Here is a 25,392-nt window from a genome sequence, read left to right as displayed (position 1 = left end):
TATATATATATATATATATATTTAAATATATCTACCACCAGCTTTGGATCGACGGTTTGACCATCCAATTTGAATGAATGGCCCGTTCTGATAACAAAAATTACAAGCAAATACTTATGGAACTATTCTAGCCACCAACTTTCAGGTTGACGGTTCGACTGTCCATTCGAACGAACGACCCATTTTGACAACAAAAATTATAGGGAAAAGATTGAGTGTGTGAGGTCCATTAAGTAGTATCATACGTGTTATGTCATTCGAGTGTGTGACTTATACGACCCCAAAACGAAACCGTTATGGCCACCGATTTTTGGGTCAACGGTTCGACAGTCTGGTTTGAACGGACGAACAACCCATTCTGACAACAAAAATTAAAAAATAAAAAATAGCCAAAAACCATCGAACGGGTCGACAGTTTGACCGCTTGGTTAAATGGGTCGTTAACCGATTCAACGGTTTTTTTCTAGGGACCGAGATTAGGGTAAAACAGAACTGGTTGCCTAGAAGGTTCCCAATTAAAAAATAAAAAAAGGCAGTTCAACCGTCCAGTTCGACGGACGACCCATTTTGATAAAAAAAATTACATGCAAAAAATTGTGTGTGAGGTCCATTAAACAATATCGTACATGTTATGTCATTCGAGCGTGTGACTCATATGACCTGAAAACAGAACTGTTCTAGCCAGGGACCGAGATTGGGATAAAATAGAACTGGTTGCTTGGACGGTTCCCAATTAAAAAAATAAAAAAATGGTCAAAAACCATTGAACCGGTCGACAGTTTGACTGCTCGAGTCAATGGGTTGTTGATCAATTCAACGGTTTTTGGCCAGGGACCAGAATTGGGGTAAAACAGAACCGGTTGCCTGGATGATTCCCAGGCTGAAATGTCCGTCTGTCTGGGTCAATGACGGTTCGAAAACCATGGTATTTTGTGCTTTTAGATTTTCACTATTCAAAGGTTTCTTCTAATGTTGGCTTTATTCGAGCATGTGCGGTATGTTCCTTTGTTTTCATTTTCTACTTTTGTTGTTTTTTTTTTTGTATTTGGTCTTCTTCTTCAAGATCGTCCAAAATAGTCTAGGGTTTACCACTATTTTTATTTCTTCCTTTTTGTTTTTTCTTTGGGTTTTCTTGTACAATGTTTTTTTTTTCTTATAAGACGATCTACTTTGTCTCTTTCTTTGATTGCTTGTATATTTAGCTCCATTTCAAAGTGGAACTTTGAACTTGATTTTCTGATTTTTTTTTTTGGGTTTTCTAGTTTGGTGGATTTATCGCCAATTTTTTTGTGCTTAAGGTCACTTTCGATTTATCTTTCAATATTTTGGAATCCCTTGCAATGTTCACCCTTCCCATGACTACGACTAGAAAGTTAATTCGTCTAATTATTGACATCTAGAAAAAATGACCTGAAAATGAAACCATTATGGCCACCAGTTTCCTCGGTCGACGGTTCGACCATCCGGTTCAAATGGATGGCCCGTTTTGATGACAAAAATAAAAAAATAAAAATGGCAAAAAAACGTTGAACGGGTTGACCGCCCGGGTCAACGGGTCGTTGACTGATTCAACGATTTTTGGCCAGGGACCAGGTTTGGGGTAAAATGAAACCGGTTGCTTGGACGGTTCTCGGGCTGAACGGTCCTACTGTTTGGGTCAATTGGGAGTTCTCCATGTGAAATAAAGGACAACTATGTAGTAGAACTCAAAACTATCACTGTATGATCGTATTAATTCTTTTATATGAGATGTTTTACTGAAATAATATTTAAAAAATGAACACATGATAATCTCTTTTAAGTGTTTATATGAGTTTCGGGACTTGGATACTTATAATTGCAAATTTTATATTAAAAGAACATTGTATTTTTTAATATAATAAATAGCAATGTTGCAATTCCAGCCCCTGCGAAGAAGAGCCCTCCGCTAGTTTATCTTATTGTACAATGTGTTGAGAATTAGAATTTATTAACACTCCTTACACTGCACTCATAGATACATCCCATTGTGTATCAGGAATATTTCTTTATGAATAATAACATATAAGTACAATAGATGTTCTGATGTACAATTGAGATATACGGTTAGGTCAGTGTGAAGAGCGCAGATCTGGAGGCTGGACCCATGCATATGCATTGATGCATAAAAAGGAATCAAGACTTAAGCATTAAGCGTAACCAATTTCTTTATACTTTTGTTTTGGGCATTCTCCATCGCTGTTCTCATGTCCACTACTTCCAAGTTCTAATCTCATGGATTTATACAATGTATGTTTCTTCCTCTTTTGACCTTCTAACTAGAAAAGAAAATAGCAGGGATTTCACTCATCCTTAAGGCTCCATTTATTTGACGTGCTAACCAAAATTAGGAGATGTTTGGTACAATGATATTGTGTTGCCATTGCGTTTTTGAGTTGTGTGAGAGAGAATTTTTGTATTTGAAATGTTTTAAATTTTTATTGTTTTAGCTCCAAACATTATTCTAGGTGTAGGGGAGGCCACCTTAAATTTTATTAAACCTAGAAACAAAAATCTATCCCTAAACCACTCAACCCCCCAAAAAACACCCTCAAATAAAAACGTAAAAAAACTGACCTTTTTTTGGTAAAAAAAAAAAAAAAACTGGGAATCGACCTAGAGAAACCCGGAGAAGACTAGGGAATCATCAAAAAAGAGAGAGAATGGTTTGTATCAAACACCCTCTACATTAAAAATTTACTCCAGGTTCAGATTTTTAGGTTTCTTCCCTTTTTTTGGTATTAAGATTTGTATACTCAATAAAAGTTTTTTTTTTTTGTTTCATTTGAACTAATTGATTTGCAAATTTTGCATTCAAAAAACTAATACAAATTTTACAACTTTTTTTTTACCTTCATTCTGTTTTATATAAAGTGGGGAACCTATCATTTTTCTTTGCATTTTGTTCTTTCCAAACAAACAACCTTCCCACTAGTTTAAACTAATCAAAATATTATATAACATTAATAAATGAACTAAAGATGAATTTTGATATTGCATGTTTTTTTTTTTGTTTCATTTGAACTAATTGATTTGCAAATTTTGCATTCAAAAAACTAATACAAATTTTACAACTTTTTTTTTTACCTTCATTCTATTTTATATAAAGTGGGGAACATATCATTTTACTTTGCATTTTGTTCTTTCCAAACAAACAACCTTCCCACTAGTTTAAACTAATCAAAATATTATATAACATTAATAAATCAACTAGTTTTATGGGTTTATCCATCTTCTCCATTTGCACTTCTTCAATCTCTCATTAGCTAGAATGGCTAGCTGAAATAACTTACGTTGAGGCTCTCTCCAGTTTTAAATAATCCATCTCATATTTTAATCACATGAAATTGTTTCTTTGTTACATGATAACCCATAAGGCCATAACATATCCATTAACGAGTTCTTCCCTCCGCCATAGGAGAGAGCGAGACTCACGGATTTGAACGTTTGTTTTCTAAACAAAACAGTGATTCTATAATTTTAGCAATTTATTTATTTGTACAGAAAAGTCAAAATGATTTTTTTTTTTTTTTATGGCAAAAGATGAACTACACAAATCTGAGGGTACTTCTTCCCCTTACATCCGCATCACAAATAAAAAGAAAATCACAATACCTAAATTCTATGTTTTACTCCCAGCTGTTAAGAGTTTTACGAGCTAACCAGTTTGCTGCTTGATTTGCTTCCTAATATGCATGCTTGAATTTGATATTTAAGTTATAGAAGTTAACTAGGTTCTGACATTCTTTGATGACACTCTTCTTTCTTCATGGAGGCGATCGTTTACCATTGAGGTAGTCGATTATTAACTTCGAATCACCTTCAATGACGATTTTCTGATCCCTGTAGTTAATAGCAATATTAATGGTCTCCCAAACTGCCCAAGTTTTTGCGAGGTTGATAACCGATATTCCAATTCCAATAGCTTTAGACTCCAGGACTTTGCCTTGATGGTTCCTAGCTATACATCTAATGGCACAATTACCAAAATTCAAGCAAGAAGCATCAAAATTAATCTTGATGCAGTATGTTTGGGTCTGAGCCACTCAACGTGAGTTAAGAGTTTTCTGTTATTGTTAACCATACAAGAGGATGCCTCTTTAATCTCTTTTCAATAGGCAAATGCTCTATTTGAAGTCAAAATGATTTCGAATCAATGAAGTCTCCTCTTGCCAAGAGGTGGTCAACCATAAAATACCTTGGCATTAGAATGAATTACCATATGACACCGTTGGACATTAAAATACTGAGAGGCACCTAATTTTATTTCTATATATGGCCGAGTTCTGGTCCGGATTAGGTAGGCACAAGGTTGGGAATTGGGATCTGCTCCTCACATAGGGCGCTTCACAATGATCTCACAGGCACATCTCACCGTGCATTAGGAATATCTCCCGTAAATAATAACACATAAGTATAGAAGATGTTCCTAATGCACAGTGGAATGTGCCTGTGAGGTCGGTGTGAAGTGCCATGTGTGTGGAGCAGATCTAGTCTCCAAAGTTGGAAGCACATTCAATGAGCACTTAAATTTTTTTTTTTACACGTCCCTAAAGGTATCAATGGACTGGTTTCGGATTGAACCCCATCCAATCCAAAATCAATTTGGACAGACCAACAAGACATATTGGATTCGACCAATCTGGTCCAAAATATTTATTAGATTGGATTGGATTGGATTAAGCCAATATCTGGTCCATTGATATAAGATAAGAATATATGTGTCAATGGACCGGGTTTGGATTGAAGCCATCAAAATCAAAATGAACTTGAACAAATTGGACGGTCCAAACATTGAATTGGACTAGTCCAAATTGGTCCAAAACATTCATTGGATTGGATTGGACCTAGTCCATTTATAATAGACTCACATTGTACTGGTTCGGATTGGACCAAATCCAATCCAATTGACACCCCTACTTCGTGCCTACCTGATCTGAACTACCTTTGGATATCCCTTCCTAAAACTATTTCTAAAATTTCTCTCTACCAAAATCTAGTCTAATCAACCAAGTGACACCATTATCCCCCACTTTCTCCTAAGACTGTGTTTGGTTTGAAGGAAAAGGTAGGGAAAGGAAGGGAAAGAGAGGGAAACCAATACAAGGTTTGTAAAGGTTTCCCTACCTTTCCCTACATTTTCCTTCAAATCAAACATAGCCTAAATTATCTATAATTCTTATTCATCTCCTAAATTATATATAAGTCCTAATTATCTCTAAATTAGTAGAGAGTTTCTCCTATATTATATCTAATTCCTATTTATCTTATCCCACACTTTTCATCTATATCTATCAAAAGAAAGTTCGAATTAAAAAAATTATAAATTATTTAAATATTATAATGAAATTATATAATATTCATATTATTAATAATTTTACACTTTTAGGAAATTAATAACGAAATTATGTACTAACAATACAAATTATAATTTTACAAAGTATTCAAATAATACAAATTTAAAATTAAAAAATATTATTTAAAAATTTCAATAACTAAATATTATAAATGAAAAATATTAAAAATAGATAAATATTATATAATAAAATATTTAATATTATGTAATAACTTTAAAATAAATAAAATTTAAATAATGAAAATTTTAAATTTTTTACATTTTATTTAAATGTTTAAATAACTAAATATTTAACATAACTAAATTTAAATAGTTGAAATAACAAAATTATGTAATAAACTTAAAAAATTTATCAAAAGTAGAAAATCGTTATAACAGATTTCATAATATTTGAATTAATAATAATTTCATATTTTACAAAATTAATAGTGAAATTATGTAATAATAATATAACTTATAATTTTATGGATTATGAAATTCAGAAAATAAGTAATATTGAAATAACTAAATAATTATATGATTTACATAGATAAATAATATTATAAATAACTAATTTTAAATATTCAAAAATTTAATAACTAAATAATATTTTAAATATTATTTAATAAACAAATAAAATATATTAAATAAAGAAATTACATAATAATCTTAAAAATTTTATCAAAAACACAAAAATAATTATAATAGATTTAATAATATTTGATAATAAGAATATATATATGGTTGGGTTGGTTTAGTTTTTGTCGATTTACACATGGCCAAATCGAAATTGACCCGACCTGGTTATGTTGGGAAATTGCTAAACCAAAACCCACCGGAAATAATAGAAAACTGATCAACTAGAGTTGAGTTGGGTCGTGTTGGTTAGTTTCACTAATTTAATGAACAACCTAGTTGAAATTAATTATTATTGTTATTATTATTATTATTATTATTATTATTATTATTATTATTATTATTATTATTATTATTATTTTTGTATTGTAAAAAATGATTAAAAATAGTATAGAAAATATAACTAATTGTTAGTTATTTAAAAGGTTAAAATATAAAACAATTGTCCACTCTTATGTGCTTTTATTGTTTAACTTTTGCTTAACAAAGCCCGTGCATCGCATGGGTCCCTGCTAAGTGCAACTTGAGTGGATTGTGTCGGGTTGATGGTCAATCTAATCCTATGTCTCAAATCTCAAGATCAAACTTGGTCCAATTCACGATTAAGCCTGAGTTTAATTACCAACCTAGGCCGAACTCAATCTTAACTAAGCATCTCGGGCTTAGGAATGACAATTTCTACCCTATCTAGTGGGTATCCACCCCTATCCACATCGATGGGGCGTTTTTTTTTTTGAAGAATGAGTTTTGGGATTTTACAACCCGTACATTATGGGTAGGATACGGTTTTATGCTAAACCCGACCCTCAACCTACATATTGTTGGAAAGCATATAAACTTTATGTACTAGGTGTTGAACTTAATAATATTTTGAATTAGATGTAAAAGATAATTGATAATTTATGTGTTCTTTTATATCTTAATTAAATAATTGGAAATTTTGTTGTTTATTTATGTTATTTTACTTATTTATTGCTTTTATATAACAAGAAATAATAGAAAATCAAATGTGGGTTTTAAACCCAACCCACCCCTACCCTTGAATACGGGGAGTGTTTTGCATTTTCATGTGTGTGGAGGGTTTGGATTCTCAAATTCTAACCCACTTAGTGGGTAGAGTCCAGAATTTATAAAACCCTCCCTCAAAGCCATTCTATTGTCATCCTTGCTCAGGGTAGGCTTGGGCTTGAGCATATTGAGTTTTGTAGCTCAATTTCTAAATAGAATATGTTGATACCATGAAATATTGGACAAACTTAAATTACATTGGATTGTCAGTACCCAGTGTCTCAACCTAAGCTTATCTGAGTTTAATTTAGACCTGAGTTTTATTTATTTATTTATTTATTTATTTTATTTTATTCAAGCTCATCTTAGAATTCAAAATCTCAAACTCAACCTATACAAAAACTTTGATTGAATCAGATCGAGCTTGAATTAGATATACCTAACTTGTGCCATAACTCTGTTGCCTGAAATTATTTTAACAAATCTAATGCATCACACGAATCCCAAACAATAAAGTCAAAATCATATTCATTCAATGAAAATACTTAAAAAAGTACAAGGTCATCCATAAGCATCGGTTGGCCATACTTACTACTATATGCATTTACATCATTTGTCGTGTCGGTGGGAGATAAGAAATTATTGTAGATGGTTGTGATGACGCTGTTTGGAATAGACTTACGAATTCAATTTGTTTAATCCTGCCAAATGCCAACTTCCCACGACTCTTCTCTTACTCTGTGATTCTTTTCTCTTACTCTGATTTGTTTACTTCTATTATCATTACAAGCAAGCATCTACACTTGTTTTTATGCGTCTCAGTCTATCAGATCTGGCCAACATAAGTTTTTTCACTCTTCAGTATTGTTTGGTAGAAAATAAATAGGGTTCCTCTTGAATCTTGAACTTGAATTACTTGCAATATAATTTTTCTTTGCTCTGTTTTAACTATTCTTTGGTCGAAGATTAAATCGGATCCAGTCGGTGCAAAGCTCGTTCGAATAGTCATTATAGCCTTGCATTGAAAATATCTCAAATAAAATACAGAATACGAAGATATTTCCGATGCACGGCTGTAAAGCTGTTCGAACATTTGCACTGACCGAAGCCGATCTCGTCGAAGACGCAGAAGCAACATCGCTTGGAAATTCTTTGGAAGATGAAAGATTATTTTCGATGAACGGCTGCAAAAGAATGTGAGACGGTGTGGGGACCGATCTTGCTCTGTGGGTCCTACATTGAATAAATATGTAAGTCTGACATGACATTGGTCCCTCACTCGAATATCTCTAGCTTACCTTAACAAGTTTTAAAACAAATTTATAAGACAGCTGTGAGGATTATTAGATCCTGAATCGTATGCATGTGAACACGTGTGTGATCAGACCCTGGTCCATCGCTGAGCATGGTCTACGAGTTTCGTGTTCTCATCCCTTAAGGTCGTAAACTCGTAATCATTAATCATGATTTTGGATTATTTAATTCCACTTATAATTGCTGATTTTCGGAATCTGCTGCACTTTCCTGCTCTCTCATTCTATCAAGATCGGCGAGGCGACCAATTAAATATTAACGTGTCTGATTCAATGCACAAAGGAGCATCTGATTCGTATGTCCTATGGATCGGCAACACGTGTAGGTCATGGATTTGAGGTTCAACCATGAATGCGTAAGGTTTTGGGAACTTTTGGAATTTTATTTAATTTTACTAAGAATTAACAATTAAAGGCGATAATTAAAGGTTTATTAGAAAAAAAGAGATAATTAATTAATGATACTATAAAGCAGCAGAAACGGAGTCGGAGGAGCTCAGTTGTTTGTCGCCTTGGCCCCCGGTGACTGTGAGTTGAGAGAGAGAGAGAGACTGAGAGGAGGGCACGTTACAGGACGTCCGAAATTAAAATCAGAGTTGCTCATCGGCGGGAATTTTTGCATTCGATGCAGATGCAGTTTCTCTTTTCCCTTGAAACGTGGCGCTTCCGATACTTACGTGTGTCGACCTTTTTCCCTTAATAATTTCTCCCACCTCTCCTGTCTTCTTCTTCTTCTCTTATTGCTCTGGTTCTTTTTCTGTTGAACTGTTTTCTTTCATTTCTCTCTGTTCTCCTTCTGCTTCTTTAGAGGTAGCGGTCTGATCCAATTCAAATCTGAGATATATGCATCCTACTGGTCTCTGAGCTTCATCCAATTTTGGATCTCCATCCTTTTCCATCCTTTTTTCTTTCGAAGAAACAAAACAAAGTTCGTGATTTAAATTCTCCAAGTTTCGTGATTCTCGAGCTTACCCTTTTCTCGTTTTCAGGCGAGTTCTTGTCTGTTCTCCCATTTGCCTTTGGGTAATGCACCGGACTTTTGCTATGAAATTCTGAAATTTTGTTTGGATTCACTTCACAGACCATTGGGAATGTCATTTTTGGTGAGCTTCTGCCTTCTCGGGTGAATGCATCAGTCGAAGATCTTGTTTTCTATCGAGAAATAGATTTATACTTTGTGGTAAATAAGCTCGAATTATATTGAGGTCTAAAGAAAAGAAAGGTTCCTGAGTGGCTTTCAAGCTTTTTCTTTCTCTAGCCGAATCAAGCAAGAGAGGTTTACGTTAGCAGATCTCAGGATAGATTAGAGAAGATCGTTTCTTCGCTGAGATTGCTCTGTTTTCGCTTAGCGTTCGCTGATTATACAGTTGAAAGGGGTGCTATTTTGGTTTTAAGTAATGGAGGGGTAATGTAACTTTTGCCCTTTCTATTTTACCTCTCCAAGGGAGCTGCTCATTATACGTAAAGTAGTTGATCATTCTGAGGTAAAAGGAGAAGGAGAAGAAGAAAACTCCGGCGTGGCTTTAGACCGTTTCTTCGTTAACAGAAATATCTTTTTTTGGGAGGAAGTTCAATATTCTGGGAAGATTTTACGTGTTTTATTTGACGGAGAAGATCATTGTTCATTTTTTCTGGCGGGAAATTTGGAATCTGTGGTCGGAATTTTTCTGTTTCTAGTCCCGACGAAATTCAAGCAGGTAGAGGAGGTAAGTAAGGAATACCAAATTGTATTGTATTCTCTTCCGTGATTATCGGGCATCTAACTGCTTTCATTTACATCCTGTATTTTTTTCTCCAGTAAGATGATTATGTGGAAAAAACGCTCAGTAAGATGATAGTGTTTTATTTAACTTCATTAGTTCATTTTTAAGAAGTTGGACAAGTAGGTTCGACTGTATAAGGGGTATTCCGGTAATTTGAATGGGGTTGGACCGTTTGGTGATTGTTTTACTGGAACGTTTCTGTTTCGGAATAGAAATTGTTCTTCCTTCGGAGATCGGCTTCAGTCAGTTCAAAGCCCATTAGAACACTGTTCGAACAGCCATCATAACCTTGCATTGGGAGCATCTTCATACTTCTATTTTATTTCATGGGGAGATATTCCCAATGCAAGGTTCTGTTCGAATGGGCTTTGAACTGACTGAATCCGGTTTCCTTCGGAAGACCAGGAGGTCAGACTATCCAACGAAACGTTCCCAATTCCCAAATGACCTAGAGCCGTGAGATTTTTGTTAGTACAGTTTTCTTCCGTTTCGTTCCTTTCTCTGTTGTCACTTGCCAGAGAAAATAGAAGGGGCAGAAGGAATAACAGCAACAAACACTGTTGATGCAACTCCAAGTAATGTGTGGGTCGTTTATGATTGTTCTGCCTTTTTTTGGTTTCACAGCTAGAATCTTTGTTTACTTTGTAAGTGTTTAACTCATCGTTTATGCTTATTAGCTTTGGTGCTGTAGACAGCTCATTTAGTTACAATTTGCTTTTTTTTTTTCTTCTTTCTTTTTTTCCGCTCGTTTCTTTTTGCCTTTAATTTTTATCCGCCATACTCTCATTTCTGGAAAATGTTTTTTCTTTTAAACATTCAAAATAAGAAGCAAGTTGCAGCAAAAAAAAAAAAAAAGCAAAACTCTGAATCCTTTCGTTTTTCGGATGACCTTTTGTCATCTATCTCATGGATGTTTTGCTTTTGTTCTTATCATTCTGAGCCATGTTTCATCGCAAGACTAACTCCTCTCATGAGTTGTTTGGATTTCATAGTCAACTATTTTTGGCACAGAATGTGGACATTCTCATACCCAATCTTTTTCTTTTACTTATTTTATTTCTTTTTCTTTTTAATTTTGAAATCATTAGCCCAAGGGTGGAAAAATCATCTTCGATGGCTTCTTTAGTTCATATTTGTTTCATATATGGGTTAACAGAATATAATTAATGTTCTTGACGTTCTTTCCCTTTTTTATACTTATCAATGTTGTAGATTGGTTGATGGGGTGATTGAGTAGAGTTTTCTTAAAACCAGCTAGTTACATACTAGAGACGAACTGGTTCCTTGCCATATTTATATGTTTGTTAATTTATTTACTGATCAGTAACAATATCTTTCTGTAAATGTTCTTTCTCCTTACAGGGCATGCTTGATGTTTGAATCTTATAGTGGAATGTGGAATTTTTGCCATATTTGAGTCATTATTAATTTATTAGAATTATACATGATGTCTGTTTTTTATGTTCTGAAGCACAGAATGTATGAAATTGAATAAAATCTTGGTTGCCTATGAAGGCAGTAAAATCATGGAGATGGCTGTCAAGAATCAAAAATGTTTTTGATGGGGTAAGATTTATAGTTTATTCTTACCATTAAAAATATTTACCCTATTCTTTTTCCTTTCTGCTAAACCTGTGTTTTCTGGGTTTGGAAGCAAACTCTGAATTTTAAATGATTGACCTCATATACTTCTTTTTCTTAATCAGTATAGAGTATTTGGAATTGATTACTTTATATAATATCTAATTATATGATGGGGAGTGCAGGGAACACATGGCTTTAAGATGAAACAGCTGCCTTTTATGGGAATGGTCTGCATGGTTATGTTGTTCATTGTGTATAGGATGACAAATTATCAGTTTCAGCATACAGAGGTACGTCAATGCAATCAATTCATTAAAAATGACATCTTCTAAAGTGAGATAATCTAGGGCCAGCCCAGATGGTATGCCAGGATGGTCTGTTGATTGTGTATACCCCCTCAATTGTTGCCTGTGGCAAAGATGAATTTCCATATTATATTGCTGATGGCATCTTCAGGCAATTAATTAAATAAATTGTTAATCCTCTTTAAAAAGATTGGAGAACAGAAAGAGTTGGATGAATATAATGTTCCAATTTGATATTTATGATATATATTGCGATCCCACTTGTTTGATATTTATCCTAGATAACTTGATGCCATTACCCAATTATGGTTCCAGCTGTCCAGGGTCTTGGGAGGGGTTAAAAATGGATACAGACCTAACTTTTGGCATTATTTTTTGTACGGTGGCCTCTCCCGGACTTGAACTGTGTTCTCACATTTGCCAGTCCAAGTCTGAGAATTTAGCATTGCACCAAGCAGTTGCCCCTATTTAGCCTAGAAAGCCTCATGTTTAATTCATAGGAAATTTATGCTGGCTTGCTTTCTGTTTTATCTGTTGATCAATCATTCTCATGGTTTCCCAACAGGCACCTTGATGTCATCTGTCTTCAATTGTTTGTATTTTGAAAGACTTTTCTTTTCCTTTTTAACTCACGTTCTTCCTGTATTTTTTTATGGTAAGCTTACTGATGGATTTTTATGTGACTGTCAGATGGAAGATAGATTACATCCCTTTGGCAATATAAAGGTAATCATTTAAATCCTTGCATCTCACACCAAAACTGGTATTTATTTATTTATTTATCTTTCATTTCCCCCTTATTGGCTTGTTTGGTGCTAAACAACTAAAATCATCTTACCCTGCTATTACATGACTATTGATCACCATTCAGCCCATATGCTCCTGACTGAACTTCTTGAAATGTCTCCTTTCAATTTGTAGTCTACTTTCTTTTTACCTTGTTTTGTTAATTGATTTCTGTTTCTCTGTAGGAACCTCAGGTGGCTTCCATGAAAATGAATTATCTACCTCGTGGTATTGTACAGTCAAGCTCTGACATGGAAATGAAGCCATTATGGTTGACAAGTAGCTCAAGGTTGAAGGTTAGATACTGATCTTAATATGATTTGCTGTTTTATCTAAAGTTTTGTTTCCTGAAGTGGGTATGACCTAATCATATGGTTGTAACAAAAGCTTGTTTGTCAGACTTTCACCCTGGACCATTTGGATATTTCCTTCTCTTTTTGCCCCTTGGTCCAATGCTATAGAATAGAATGGCTTGTTGTTCTTATCATATGATATGATCAGATATATTATTGGATGTAACCCATAGATGGTTGGCCCAGCTACTCATGTTTGATGTTTATGAGCTGGTTGATTGGTTCTTTGTCCCTTTAGCCAAGTTTCCATAGATTTTAACTATATAATAGAGATGGCCTGCTAATGCAAACTGCAAGAATTAAGCTATAAATAATATGCTGAAGATTTGTTTTCCCAGGTGAAAGTTCCAAAGAACAAGAGCTTACTAGCAATTCCAGCTGGTATTAAGCAGAAGCAAAATGTTGATGCAATTGTTCAAAAGGTACTGTTGTTTATGTGCATTTTACATGTATTAGGAGTATAATGTTGCTTGTCTAATTTCATCGAATTTCAGTTTATTTCAGAGAACTTTACTATTATCCTTTTCCACTATGATGGGAACGTTGATGGTTGGCGGGATTTAGAGTGGAGTAACAAGGCCATACACATAGTTGCTCAGAACCAAACAAAATGGTATGGCTGTGAAATATCTGCTTCAGATTCTATTTTGAATTATGAATGACTTGTGAAAATTGCATGTTTTTGGAGTAAGAATAAAAATGAATAATAGGATCCTTGGATATTTTGTGATAAGCTCATGATAACTAAATGTGCTTTTAGATATATCAATTGAATTCAATACTAAAGCCTTGATTGACATGACAGGCTGATGTTGTTTTTTGGAATTTTAGATAGATGTAAAATACACACACAAAGTCTATCACATTCTTTTGGAATTTGTGTGGGTGTAGACTTTTGAGGTGGGATCCCATTTGAGATATGACGATTCAGTACTTCATTTTCCATATTTTCTCTTAGAAGAACTCTCAAGTGGATTCTTTCCTTAGGATCCCCCTACTTGTTCTAGTCACAGTAAATGACCTAATCTTATCCAATATTTTTATCTCAGGTGGTTTGCCAAACGATTTTTGCATCCAGATGTTGTTTCTATTTATGATTATATATTTCTTTGGGATGAAGATTTGGGAGTTGAAAATTTCCACCCAGGAAGGTACATATCAAGATTTTCCATGATGTTTGTTAGTTAGTTCCTTTTGAAGTGTGAATAAGCATTAAAGGCCTTTAGTTTGGCGTGTGGCCGTGCAAATTTGAGTAAAATTGCAGGGTATATGCATTTTATGTTTTGTTTTATTCGTTTACAATGAGTTGCACATGATGTTTAATAAATTGCATCATATGTGGTTATTTGTTCAAATATTTATTATATTCTTGGCAAGCAGGGATCATGTTTGTAGCAATGTTTTGAAAATCAGAATGGCAATCGTTGAACCTGGTTTGACCAGAGCAGATCCTTTATTCTTTTTTTTTTGCCCCCAAAAAATTACCTTTTTCTTTCAGCCTATCCAAATTGGAGGGGGGGGGGTATCCCATCCCCCATACCCATAAGCCCCCAACCGTGGTGGTAGTGGGATTTGATCCCAAGTCTCTGCTACAACAAGCCAGAGAGTTGAACTGCCCAGTTAAATCAGGAACACCAGAATCAGGCTCCTTTCTGATCAATTCTTTAAAAATAGAGGACCAAAAATAGAGCAAGTTCTCAACTCTCCAGATGATTATATATTCTGGATCCCCTTGACCATTTTTATCCATGCAGTGAGGCAATGAGTAATTGTTTTGGCTTCCCCAGTCAATGTGGTGACTAGTTAATGGAAAAAGATGTATTCTAAATTTAAGATATTGATGCACTTTATAAAAACTGTAAATATGCCTTAAAAGTACTGTATATAACATTTACTGCACAGTCTAGTCTTGCGAACTTAAAAAAAAGTTTGGATAGGCTGAGATCGTGAGTGAAAGTCTTCATTTTTCAAAGAGTTTTGCAACATTCACTATCTGATATAGTCCTCTTGTATGTGACAACTCCATGCCCACACACAATTGATCAGAGGGAATGATCCTGCTCTGTTCTTCTTTATTTGCATTTAATGTGGACAAGTTCAAAGTGTTTAACTTATTCCAAAGTCCTATAGTTGTTTTTTTTTTTCGGCTTATATGTTTTGTTATGTGTGCCAGATGGGTTTAACTTGAAAGGGTTCACTTATCCCATGTTTTAGTGTTTTTAATAATGGAGAAATTGTTACATAAAAAAGTAAATAGTAGATACAAGAAATTAAATGAGCTAAAAATTGCTCTGTACTAGCAGCTTGCATATGGAGAAATAGCTTGACATCAAAGTGACTGTTTAGCAACATCCACTGATCCATGTCCCCTCAAAAAATAATGGAAAAAGGAAGAAAGAATTATGCTTAGGTGGATATGCATACAAAATAGATACTATGACTCCCGTAGCCAACTCATAATAGTCTTTCCCAACCATTGCTTTTAGCCTAGTCATCCACCTGTTCATTGGTCAATATAGGCATTCTAAAGAACAACTTGCTTAAACAATAGTCAGGATCTAGATTCTGTATGGGAAGAAGCTGACAAGAATCTTCCTAAACAAAAGCCTAAAAATAATATAATCATTGTTCTAGCTGCTTTTCTTTTAGAATTAACCCAAGATTAACTGAAGAAGAAAGCAAGATATATACATGCTAAGGTTAGGAATTTAATTGTGTCTAGCAAGGTGAGGAACTTAAATGCTTTTTGTTTGAGGTTATTGTTTCCTTTGGTTTTTGCCTTTTTGGAATTATGTTATTGGTCCAACTTGGGTATTTTCTTAATGTAGATACTTGAAAATTATGAAATCTGAGAATCTGGAGATATCTCAGCCAGCTTTGGACCCAAATTCTTCAGATATACATCACAGAATTACCATCCGCAAAAGATCCAAGATTGTCCACAGGTGAATGGCATGCCTTTGACAGTATGAGTTACCATCATCATCATTGTCGTCCATTCTTCAAAAGCATATTGATAAAGTACAAAGTTGTCAATTATTCTTTGCAGAAGAGTATATGATAGTCGAGGAAGTGTCAAATGTTCAGATGCCAGTGAGGGACCACCATGCACTGGGTATACTTTTGGCTTCTATTTAGATGTTACCCTTTCATCAACATCTAAACCTTGTCTCAACTATATGGAGCCACCTACTTGAATCCTGTTTTTCCTTTACATTTATTTTATTTGTTAGATTGATTTGATTAACTGTTATGATTAGATATATTCATCTTATCTTTCTCCTGCTATAAAATGATAGCTGGAAAACTTAAGTATTAGTGTACTAAATTTACAGATGGGTTGAGGGGATGGCTCCGGTATTTTCAAGATATGCTTGGCGTTGTGTTTGGAATCTTATCCAGGTAAACTACTTTGTCCCATTCATGTCTTCTTCATGTTGGAGTTTTAACTGATAGAGGAGACTAGTAATTCCATATTTGTACAAGGGCTAAGCTATGATATCAAACTTCACTGGGGTGAACTAGAATTTTGTATATCCACAAACCATTTAAATGAGCCAACCAGTGGCCAATTAAGGGATTTCTTATTCTCATGTACATCCCCCCCTTTTTTTTGCCTCTTTTGAATATATTAGTTATCTTTTGTCTATATATATATATAGGGATTTCTTATTCTCTCTGGAGTAGTCAGCTTAATGTTTGTTGACAGTAATCTTTTCTTCTTCTTAGAGACAGCCATGGGGCTGTGATGGCTTTAAATTCAGGCCCCATAGGCTTTGAAAAAAAGCCTAAGGTTGAGTAAAAGGCTATAATTGAGGAACAAAGCAGTGAAAGGTGATTCTTAAAATGTGATGTGGTGGTTAGGGAAAAATTGTCAAGTCACGTGACATTACAGAATACAGGCACACCTTAAGGCTATGTTTGGTTTGAAGGACAAGGTAGGGAAAGAAAGGGAAAAGTAGGGAAATCTATACAAGGTTTGTAAGGGTTTTCCCACTTTTCCCTTCTTTTCCCTACTTTTTCCTTCAAACCAAACACAGCCTAAGAGAGATTAGCAGCCTGACAAGGACCTTGGGAACAACAATTAATTGGGTGCCAAGATCAGCTAACACTCTAACTCATTAATAGGGAACAACCATTTGGGGGGGAGGGGAGGGGGTACCAAATGGAGATTGTGAAAATTAGCTGTAATGGGAAGGGGTTAGGTGGTATCAGCCTAACAAGAGGCAGTCTTCTTTTTCTTCTTCTTCTTTTTTTTTTTTTGATAAGTAAAGAGAAAATTTCATTAAAGAAAAAAAGGGATTACAATTTTAAGGGTGGCAAGTCATCACCAGTAACAAAACAAACTGAGATCAAAGTAAGCCTTCCACATTACATATTTGAAAACCCAATACCTCCCCTTATTCCCCGGATCCTCCTTATCTATGTGCCTGAAATCTGGAAGAATCAGCACCCAATCTGCCACTAATCTGCTACCACAGCTACCATCCTATCCATACTGCAAGCTTTGTCTTCGAACATTCTTTTTGTTCCTCTCCTTCCATGTGTTCCAGCACACAGTGAATGGAATGCAGCTCCATATCACCTTCGCCTTCTTACTTCCACAGCCTGGGCCATGAAGAGAATCTCTTCAGTTGAGGTTGGATGAAAACCAGAAACCTCGAACATGGCTGTGAACACTTTCCATAAGAAACCAGCAAACTTGCAGGTTATGAAAATGTGCCTGACATTGTCCTGCTCCTCGCAAAGACAGCATCTGCTAGCCATATGAATTTGGGAAGGGGTTAGGTAGTATCAGCCTAACAAGAGGCAGCCCTCATTGTTTATACATCCTTGTACCACAATTGATAAAGTAGCACTGGACTTACTTTTATTCTTTTCATGGTCTTCTTGGAAACCCTATTCAATTTTCCTGATTAAAGTCCTATTTTGGGGTTGGCTAAACATTAACCTGTTATGGCTGTTATCAATAAAATTCTGAAGTTATTGATTAAAAAAAATCAATCTCTCAGGAAGGTGCCCGGTGGCTCAGTTTGTAAGGTCCCTGGCTGTTTATAGTGGAGACTTGGGATTGAGTCCCACCTAATTCAGGTTGGGGGGTTATGGGTTTGGGGGATGGGCACTTCCTCCCCCCAGTTGTGTAGCCCCATAAAAAAAAAGAAAAAAAGAAAAAACCTTATCAGCCCAAACTTCTAATACCCAACCGTTGCTATGGTAATTGATTTTGTTTGAGTGACTTCCATTTTCATTAATTAATTAATCATAAAACACTTATCTCTGAATTTGAAAATATTGCCCAGAATACAATCACATTATCCTCAATATGATAGAAATCTGTTTAGTGTTGCCTTCCTCAAATTCATATGCTCAATGTATGTTCCATTAATATGACAAAATTTTGACATAGCAGTTTTAACTTTTAAGGAGTGATCTGATGCAAGTTGAGGGTTTCAGAAGAGCTAATGAGAGGCCAAAGAGAATGTTGTTGAAGTATAATGAAAAGGGGTATAAGAGTCACTGCAAACAGAGAATATTATCCTTGGTATGAAGAGAATTAGTATAGCCATCCCTAAATAGTTCTTAAAAGGCTCTATTCAGTTCAATTAGCCTTTAAAAGTGACACAAGAGTAACAATAACAATTAGGATGATGATGATTTTGAACATAAAAATCATGTCAAAAGTTTGAGAATTTCTGATAATTTACTTCCATTTTGATTAAATATCTGATTTGAAAATGAATGTTTATTCCAAGTGGTGTTCCTAAATATTAATTCATGCTTCTCAATAGTACAAAATATGTAATAACTTTTGCCACATATTCCATGCCAAAGTAAGTTTATATTACAAAAATATTAAAATAATCACCTTTCCTAGATAATATTAACATGAAATAGTTTACATGTGGATTGATGTAGTTCCTGCAAATGCAACAATACATGATGCTAATTGAATCAATTCATAACATCCCTCCCATGCACCTTTGTATCTGAGTATTGCATGAAGAGGTACACATGCAAGATGCAACTATTCCGCTCTTGGTGGTGAAACTAAATCAGATTTTATCAAGGCTTATCATGGTCCAACTTATGCTTACCAGAAATTTGTCAGTCTCGACAGATCAAGCAGGAAGAACATGTAGCTGTTAGAAAATCTATTAGAATCTAAGTTGTTAGAGTAATAACATGGCTGATAAACTTCATTAAGAGAAAATGATCAAAATTATCTGTCAGGCACTCAGACTTGATAATGTTGTGCATTTTAAATGCAGTTTTGATTCTTGTGTAAAAATGAGTATTGCATTAACTAGCACAACAGAGAAAAAGTTTGCATTTTTTTTAGATTTCATTGCAGAGTTGCTGCTACATGTTATTATGTTTATGCTGTTCGGGTCTGTGCAGAATGATCTTGTTCACGGATGGGGAATGGATATGAAACTTGGTTATTGTGCCCAGGTAGATTTACTTTACATACAAGAAGCAGAAACACTGCATGGTCCTTGGATGTCATATCCATGAGTTTTATCCTTTGCTTTCCTACTTTTTACTCTGTTTTTTATATGTTATCAACTTCTTCCAGCTTAATCTTGATCATCTAATCCATATTCCTTGCATTTTGTTTTCTTTCATTTCTTCTTTTTATGAGTTTAGAACAATTTTTACAAATTAATCTTAAGATTATGGGCCAACACAACATTTTTTGGGGACATCTTCGTATTTATTCTACTGTCAGCTAAATTTTGCACTAATTATGTCTCCTTTCGTTCATATTGAAAAAACATAATAACAACATTATTTATTCTGTACTGCCATTCCTTCAAAGGGTCCCTAGATTCCTTGTTATTCTTAGAACTATTAGTGCTTTTATAATCTTGTTGACACTGGAAGCTAGTTCTTCCATGTCATTTCATACATGTGAATGTGAAGATGGTTCTTATGATGTCTTACATTAGGATAGAAACTAGATTGTCAGATTTGGGTACAAAATGTAATCGCTAGGATGAAAGCACATCCAGGTGGATCCCTAGATCTGCCAATGCTCTACAGAATGCTTTATCAAGAGAAAGAGCTGGTAGGGCTGACTTGTATTGGAGTCACACACACATGCCAAAAGACAAAATAAAAAAGGGTTTCACCCTTTTCTTGCACATTTGAATAAGTCTCATTCATTGGTAGTTCTAATCAAAAGCAAAAAAAGAAAAAAAATGGACCATTTGGAATATTTCTGATTATTTAGATGCATCAAGGCTTGCATATATGCACTCATACTCACAAACAAATAAACCCAAGAATATGGTATATATTTATGTACTCATATTTTTGTCGGCTATTAGAGATCTGTTCTATTTATTCAGCTTCTGTTAATATGAGCATCTAAATTGTTTTCATGCTGCTTATTTTTTCAAGTTCCTTTTCTTTTACCCCCAAACAGATTGAGAAGCATAATTTTGTCCAATATTCATCGGTATGCACTGTGTTTATAGGGTGATCGGACAAAGAAGGTGGGAGTCATTGATAGTGAATTCATTTTCCACAAAGGAATACAAACTTTGGGAGGATCTTCAGCAAGAAAGGTAGATGGTCTTCACATGCAATTCTAGCATTTTTCTTATTAGTGGATCTGGACTCAGCTATCTGTGCAAAGATCATCTAATCTAAGCCTAGTCCACTCTATATATTTGGGCCTAAGCCTGCAATAATCTAGAGCCACTCTTCCACTCTATTCAAATCCAAATAATGGTTCAGGTTGACAGCGGGGAGCAAGCCAAGTTAGAACAAAGAGTAAGAGTGGGGTATAGATAATACAGTTACTTAGAATTTTATGTAATTAATATAAAAAATAAACATAGAAAAAAGTTCATGCCATAATAAACTCATTAACAAGAAGAAAAATTAAGTAGGAGCATAGAAGAAGACCTTGGAGGTTCTGCTATCTGGTTATAACCTATTATCGCAACTGGGCAGCTTTGATTTCCTGTTGGTTTATCTCAACAAGCTCCTTCGCTATCTGAACTCTGATAATTTATCCAAACCATCTGATGAAGACCATTTTGTCCTTTCTGTTCAATCGTTCCTCTACTTGCTATTGAAAATTCCATATGGAACATCTTTCAAATTCCTATTTTCTCCCTCTCTTGAGTTGCATTTCACAAACAGGATTTGAGGCATTAGAGCTATGATGTTGGATAATGAATACAACATTGTTCACTGAGTGGAATATTAGAGCAAGGAAAACAAAACCAGTGTTTTAAACCTGTAAAGAGACTGGGCCGAATGGGCCCTAACAGCCTTCCGTGTGATATCCTTTATTTTATCTTTTATTTTATGTTGACGGGCCTCACTTAATGGGCCTGTTATTTGTTCTTATTTTATTTTCTTTATGTAACTGCCAAGCTGGCCGCCCACTTAAGGGTATACTTGTCATCATCAATTTTTTAGAGATTAATAAAATAGGGTTAGAGGAGAAGGGTGATTAATTCGACTTCTTCTTCTCTTACCTCTTCTCTTCGCCATCTTCCTCTCTCATACAGTTGTTCAGATCTGTTCTATTCTGCTAATCACTAAGTTTAATCTTGATATTAGAGGACTGACTTACATCTTGGTATCAAAGTAGGTTCAGTTCCTCTTCCTTCTTTTTTTTTTGTTCCTGTACACTCTAAAATCAAGAGAGTGTATGGAGAGATAGGTTCTCTATAGTATAGAGAATCACTTGCCTAGTTGGTAGAAGGGTTTGGAGAGTTTAGTTCTGGCCAGATTTTGCCAAGAAATGATGCTGTTTTGCTGCTGCCCAAAACCCTAGCCGACTAGAGATTTTCGAGGTTACTAGGAAAGGTGAAGCTTGGGTGTGGCGCTCTGTGCTTGGAAGGTGTCTTGTGACTGCTAAAGGAGGGCGGTTCAGGTTCGGAAGAGTTTGAGTTAGTTTGATGGGTGCGGCAGTGTCTTCTCTCTTCCTCCCATCTGCTGGACGGAGCAAAACCCTAGTTTTTCAAGCACCCAAGTTCTGGTTTGACTTCAAGTAAGTTTACATAGTCAAAAGTTTATGTTCTTTGATTTCCGTTTGATTAATGGAGGCATACGGAAGTGAGTTCAAGCACATGGTAGTTTCTGGACCTGCTTCAGTAGATTCCGTTTTGATTGGTGTTACCACAATTAAGCTAGATGGGACGAACTATCTTGCTTGGGCACAGTCTAAAAATCTATGTTTGTAGTAGAGGAAAACTCGGGTATCTCACAGGCAGCAAGGTGAAACCCGAAGAGACAGACCCTGAATTTGAAAGATGGATGCAAGAGAACTATTGCTGTTTTGATCCAGTTCGTGGCACCCGCTTTGTATCTCGGGATGTCACCTTTGCAGAGTTGACTCCCTTCTTTAGTATTCCTCTTGAGGGGGAGAAATCTGATGAGTACTTTGCTATGTCTCCATCTGTTCCTCTTCCCATCCCTTGTGAGTCCGATCATGGGGTGTCCACCTCTTCCACTGGACCTACCCCTGATGTCCCTGTTCCCCCTCCTGCTTCTGCTCCTGCTCTCCAAAGGTGGTACCAAAGGCAGAGATTCAGACATGTGCAGGTTGTTTCTACTCCTTCAGAAGAACATCTTACCACTCCCATCATTCCTGAGGAAACAGGTCAGCCCTCTACTGACCCATCTCAGATTGTTCCAGACTTTGACCTTCCTATTGCTCTTCGTAAGGGCAAGGGGAAGTGTACAACCCATTGTATCTCCAAACACTTATTTTACAGCCTTCTCTCCCCTTCCTACTACTCTTTTCTTGCCCCTGTTTCTTCCCATGTGATACCCAGGTCTGTACCGGAAGCTTTATCTCAAGCTGAATGGAGGGAAGCTATGATGACCGAACTTGATGCATTGCATAAGAATCGTACCTGGGATATTGTGGACTTGCCGAAAGGGAAGGAACCAGTGGATTGTAAATGGGTGTTTACTATTAAATATCACTCTGATGGCTCTGTTGAGAGGTTTAAGGCTCGGTTGGTTGCTAAGGGTTACACCCAAATGTATGGCATTGACTATCTTGAGACATTTGCTCCTGTAGCTAAGATGACTTCAGTCAGGATTTTACTTTCTCTAGCAGCTACTTTTGACTGGCCCCTTGGTGAGATACCGCTCACCTCGGAAGCCCCTTCGAGGGTGGCTTAACCTCCTGAAACAGAAAATGGGGAGGAAGAAGAGAAGGGAAGGTAGGAAAAGAGGGATGCAGTGAAAGAGAAAAATAGGGGATATTCATTCATTCCTTCTTTAAAAGAGTAGGGCCTTATATATCTGGCCTACAAGTGTAATCATAGAGGGAATATCCTCTGATTGGCAGAATAACTAACTGATAACAAACTCTGGGAAATATCATGGAGGGAATATCTTCTGTCGACAGAATCACCCTCTCAGTGTGTAACTAATTCTGAGGCTCTGTTGCCTGTCCCTGAGGCTCTGTCGCCTGTCCTTTCTGCTTCCTTGAGTTTTGCTGATAGGTAGTGGCCTGCTCCACTCTCTGTGTTGGGTTAGGGGAAGGTATTTGGGTCCCAACAATTCCTCCCTCCTTAGCATTGACCTTGCCCTCAAGGTCTAGGTTCGGGAACCTCTCATTCAGCCTGAGATAAGGTTCCCAAGTGGCGTCTTCTGGGGGCAGCCCAGCCCATTCTACCTTGGCTTCTGGTACAACCTGCCCACCTCGTCGGACCCATCAAAAATCCACAATTTTGATGGGCTCTGTGTAAATGTCCCCTTCTTCAGTGAATTGGGGTAAGCTAGATGAGGTAGGAGTATGATTTCCCACAACCTTCTTGAGAAGAGAGATGTGAAACACTGGATGAAGCTTCAAGGTAGTAGGGAGGTCCAATCTGTAAGCAACAAGGCCCACTCTTTCGAGCACCTTGTAGAGCCCATAATACCTTGGAGCTAGCTTGTGCCAAGCTCGTCTTACCACTGAGACCTGGCGGTAAGGTTGGAGCTTAAGGTAGACAAAATCACCCACTTGAAACTCTAATGGGCGGTGGTGAGAGTCATAGCTGATCTTCATTAGTTGCTGGGCCTTTGTCAAATTGGCCTTGAGCAGTCTAAGAATCTCGTCTCTTTCCAGTAGGCGAGTCTCTACTTCTACCACCTTGGACGACCCATATTCATAGGGTAATATGGGAGGGGATTCTCTACAATATAGGGCCTTGAAAGGTGTCATCCCTGCAGCTGACTGATAAGTTGAGTTGTACTAGTATTCTGCCCAAGGAAGCCAGTGAGCCCATTGTCTAGGCTTCTCCCCTATGAAGCATCTAAGGTAGGCTTCTAAGCATCGATTAATGACTTCAGTCTATCCATCAGTTTGCGGGTGATAGCTGGTGGATGGGTGTAGTCGGGTTCCTTGCAATCTGAAGTACTCCTTCCAAAATGAACTTAGGAAGGCAAGGTCATGGTCCGAGACAATGGATCTTGGTGTTCCATGCAGTTTCGCCACGTCTCGTATGAAAATGTCGGCCACCATCGCTGCAGTGTAAGGGTGAGGCAAAGCAGAGAAATGGCTATACTTGGTGAGGCGGTCAACCACTACCATGATGACCTCTTTTCCTGCAGAACGAGGGAGTCCTGTGATGAAATCCATGGAGAGGTCTTCCCACACTTGCTCTGGAATCTTGAGGGGTTGTAGAAGGCTCGCGGGTTGTGAGGAGTATTTCTACTGTTGGCAAGTTGGGCATTCTGATACATAGTGCAACACATCCTTGTGCATTCCTACCCAATGGTAGTGGCTGCTGAGTCTTTTTAGGGTCTGTAGCACCCTTGAATGTCCTCCCAATGCGGAATCATGAAACAACCTTAGCAGTTCAGTTTTGTGGGTGGAATTTGGAGCAACCACAAATCTACCCTTGAAGAAAAGATCAAGCCCCACAATTTGGTAACCCGGAACCTGAGAAGGGTCACTTTTCCACCTTTCCCTGATGTCTTGCAGCTGTGGATCAGATCTGGCTTCTTGCCGTATAGCTTCAAATAAGGGAAAACTGGGCTGAGAGCAGGTTAGTTGGGTCAGCTCTTCTACCCGTGATAAGGCATCAACTACTTTGTTGGCAGTTCCAGGTTTATACTCGATGTGGTAGTCAAATCCCATTAGTTTACTAAGCCATTTTTGCTGCTCCGGGGTGTGCACCCTTTGTTCTGCTATGCACTTCAAACTTCTTTGGTCTGTCCTGATTATAAATTGGCATCCCAATAGGTATGCACGCCATTTCTGTACTGCCATTACCACGGCCATCATTTCCTTGACATAGGTGGACTGATTTTGGTGGGCTGCTGAGA

At 36.4% G+C, this 25,392-nt stretch overlaps 1 protein-coding gene across 12 annotated transcripts in view; it reads left to right on the top strand.

Moving 5' to 3' along the window:
- Positions 1–8,791: 8,791 nt before the first annotated feature.
- The window catches only part of LOC104605639 (uncharacterized), a 30,266-nt gene continuing 13,665 nt past the window's right edge, over positions 8,792–25,392 (top strand). For 2 of the 12 annotated variants that reach the window (XR_016070802.1, XM_088886745.1), the window contains exons 1-13: positions 8,792–10,016; positions 11,550–11,639; positions 11,840–11,947; positions 12,653–12,688; positions 12,934–13,044; positions 13,440–13,523; positions 13,596–13,714; positions 14,151–14,252; positions 15,930–16,046; positions 16,151–16,216; positions 16,437–16,503; positions 19,501–19,554; positions 20,583–20,672. Coding sequence is in view for 9 of the 12 variants with exons in the window: in XM_088886745.1 (XP_088742871.1) it covers positions 11,583–11,639; positions 11,840–11,947; positions 12,653–12,688; positions 12,934–13,044; positions 13,440–13,523; positions 13,596–13,714; positions 14,151–14,252; positions 15,930–16,046; positions 16,151–16,216; positions 16,437–16,503; positions 19,501–19,554; positions 20,583–20,672 (1,011 nt within the window). In the remaining 3 variants the exon portion in view is untranslated. Of the gene's footprint in view, positions 10,017–10,057; positions 10,718–11,544; positions 11,640–11,839; positions 11,948–12,652; positions 12,689–12,933; positions 13,045–13,439; positions 13,524–13,595; positions 13,715–14,150; positions 14,253–15,929; positions 16,047–16,150; positions 16,217–16,436; positions 16,504–19,500; positions 19,555–20,582; positions 20,673–25,392 lie in introns of those variants that run through there. The other 10 variants (XR_016070805.1, XM_088886746.1, XR_016070798.1 and 7 more) reach the window with 8 other exon arrangements.

This window comes from Nelumbo nucifera, chromosome 1, assembly GCF_055504915.1.
Source record: "Nelumbo nucifera cultivar China Antique chromosome 1, China Antique-T2T, whole genome shotgun sequence".
NCBI lineage: Eukaryota > Viridiplantae > Streptophyta > Magnoliopsida > Proteales > Nelumbonaceae > Nelumbo > Nelumbo nucifera.
The sequence above is the reverse complement of the archived record's forward strand: the minus strand, read 5'-3'. Positions and strand labels throughout refer to the sequence as shown.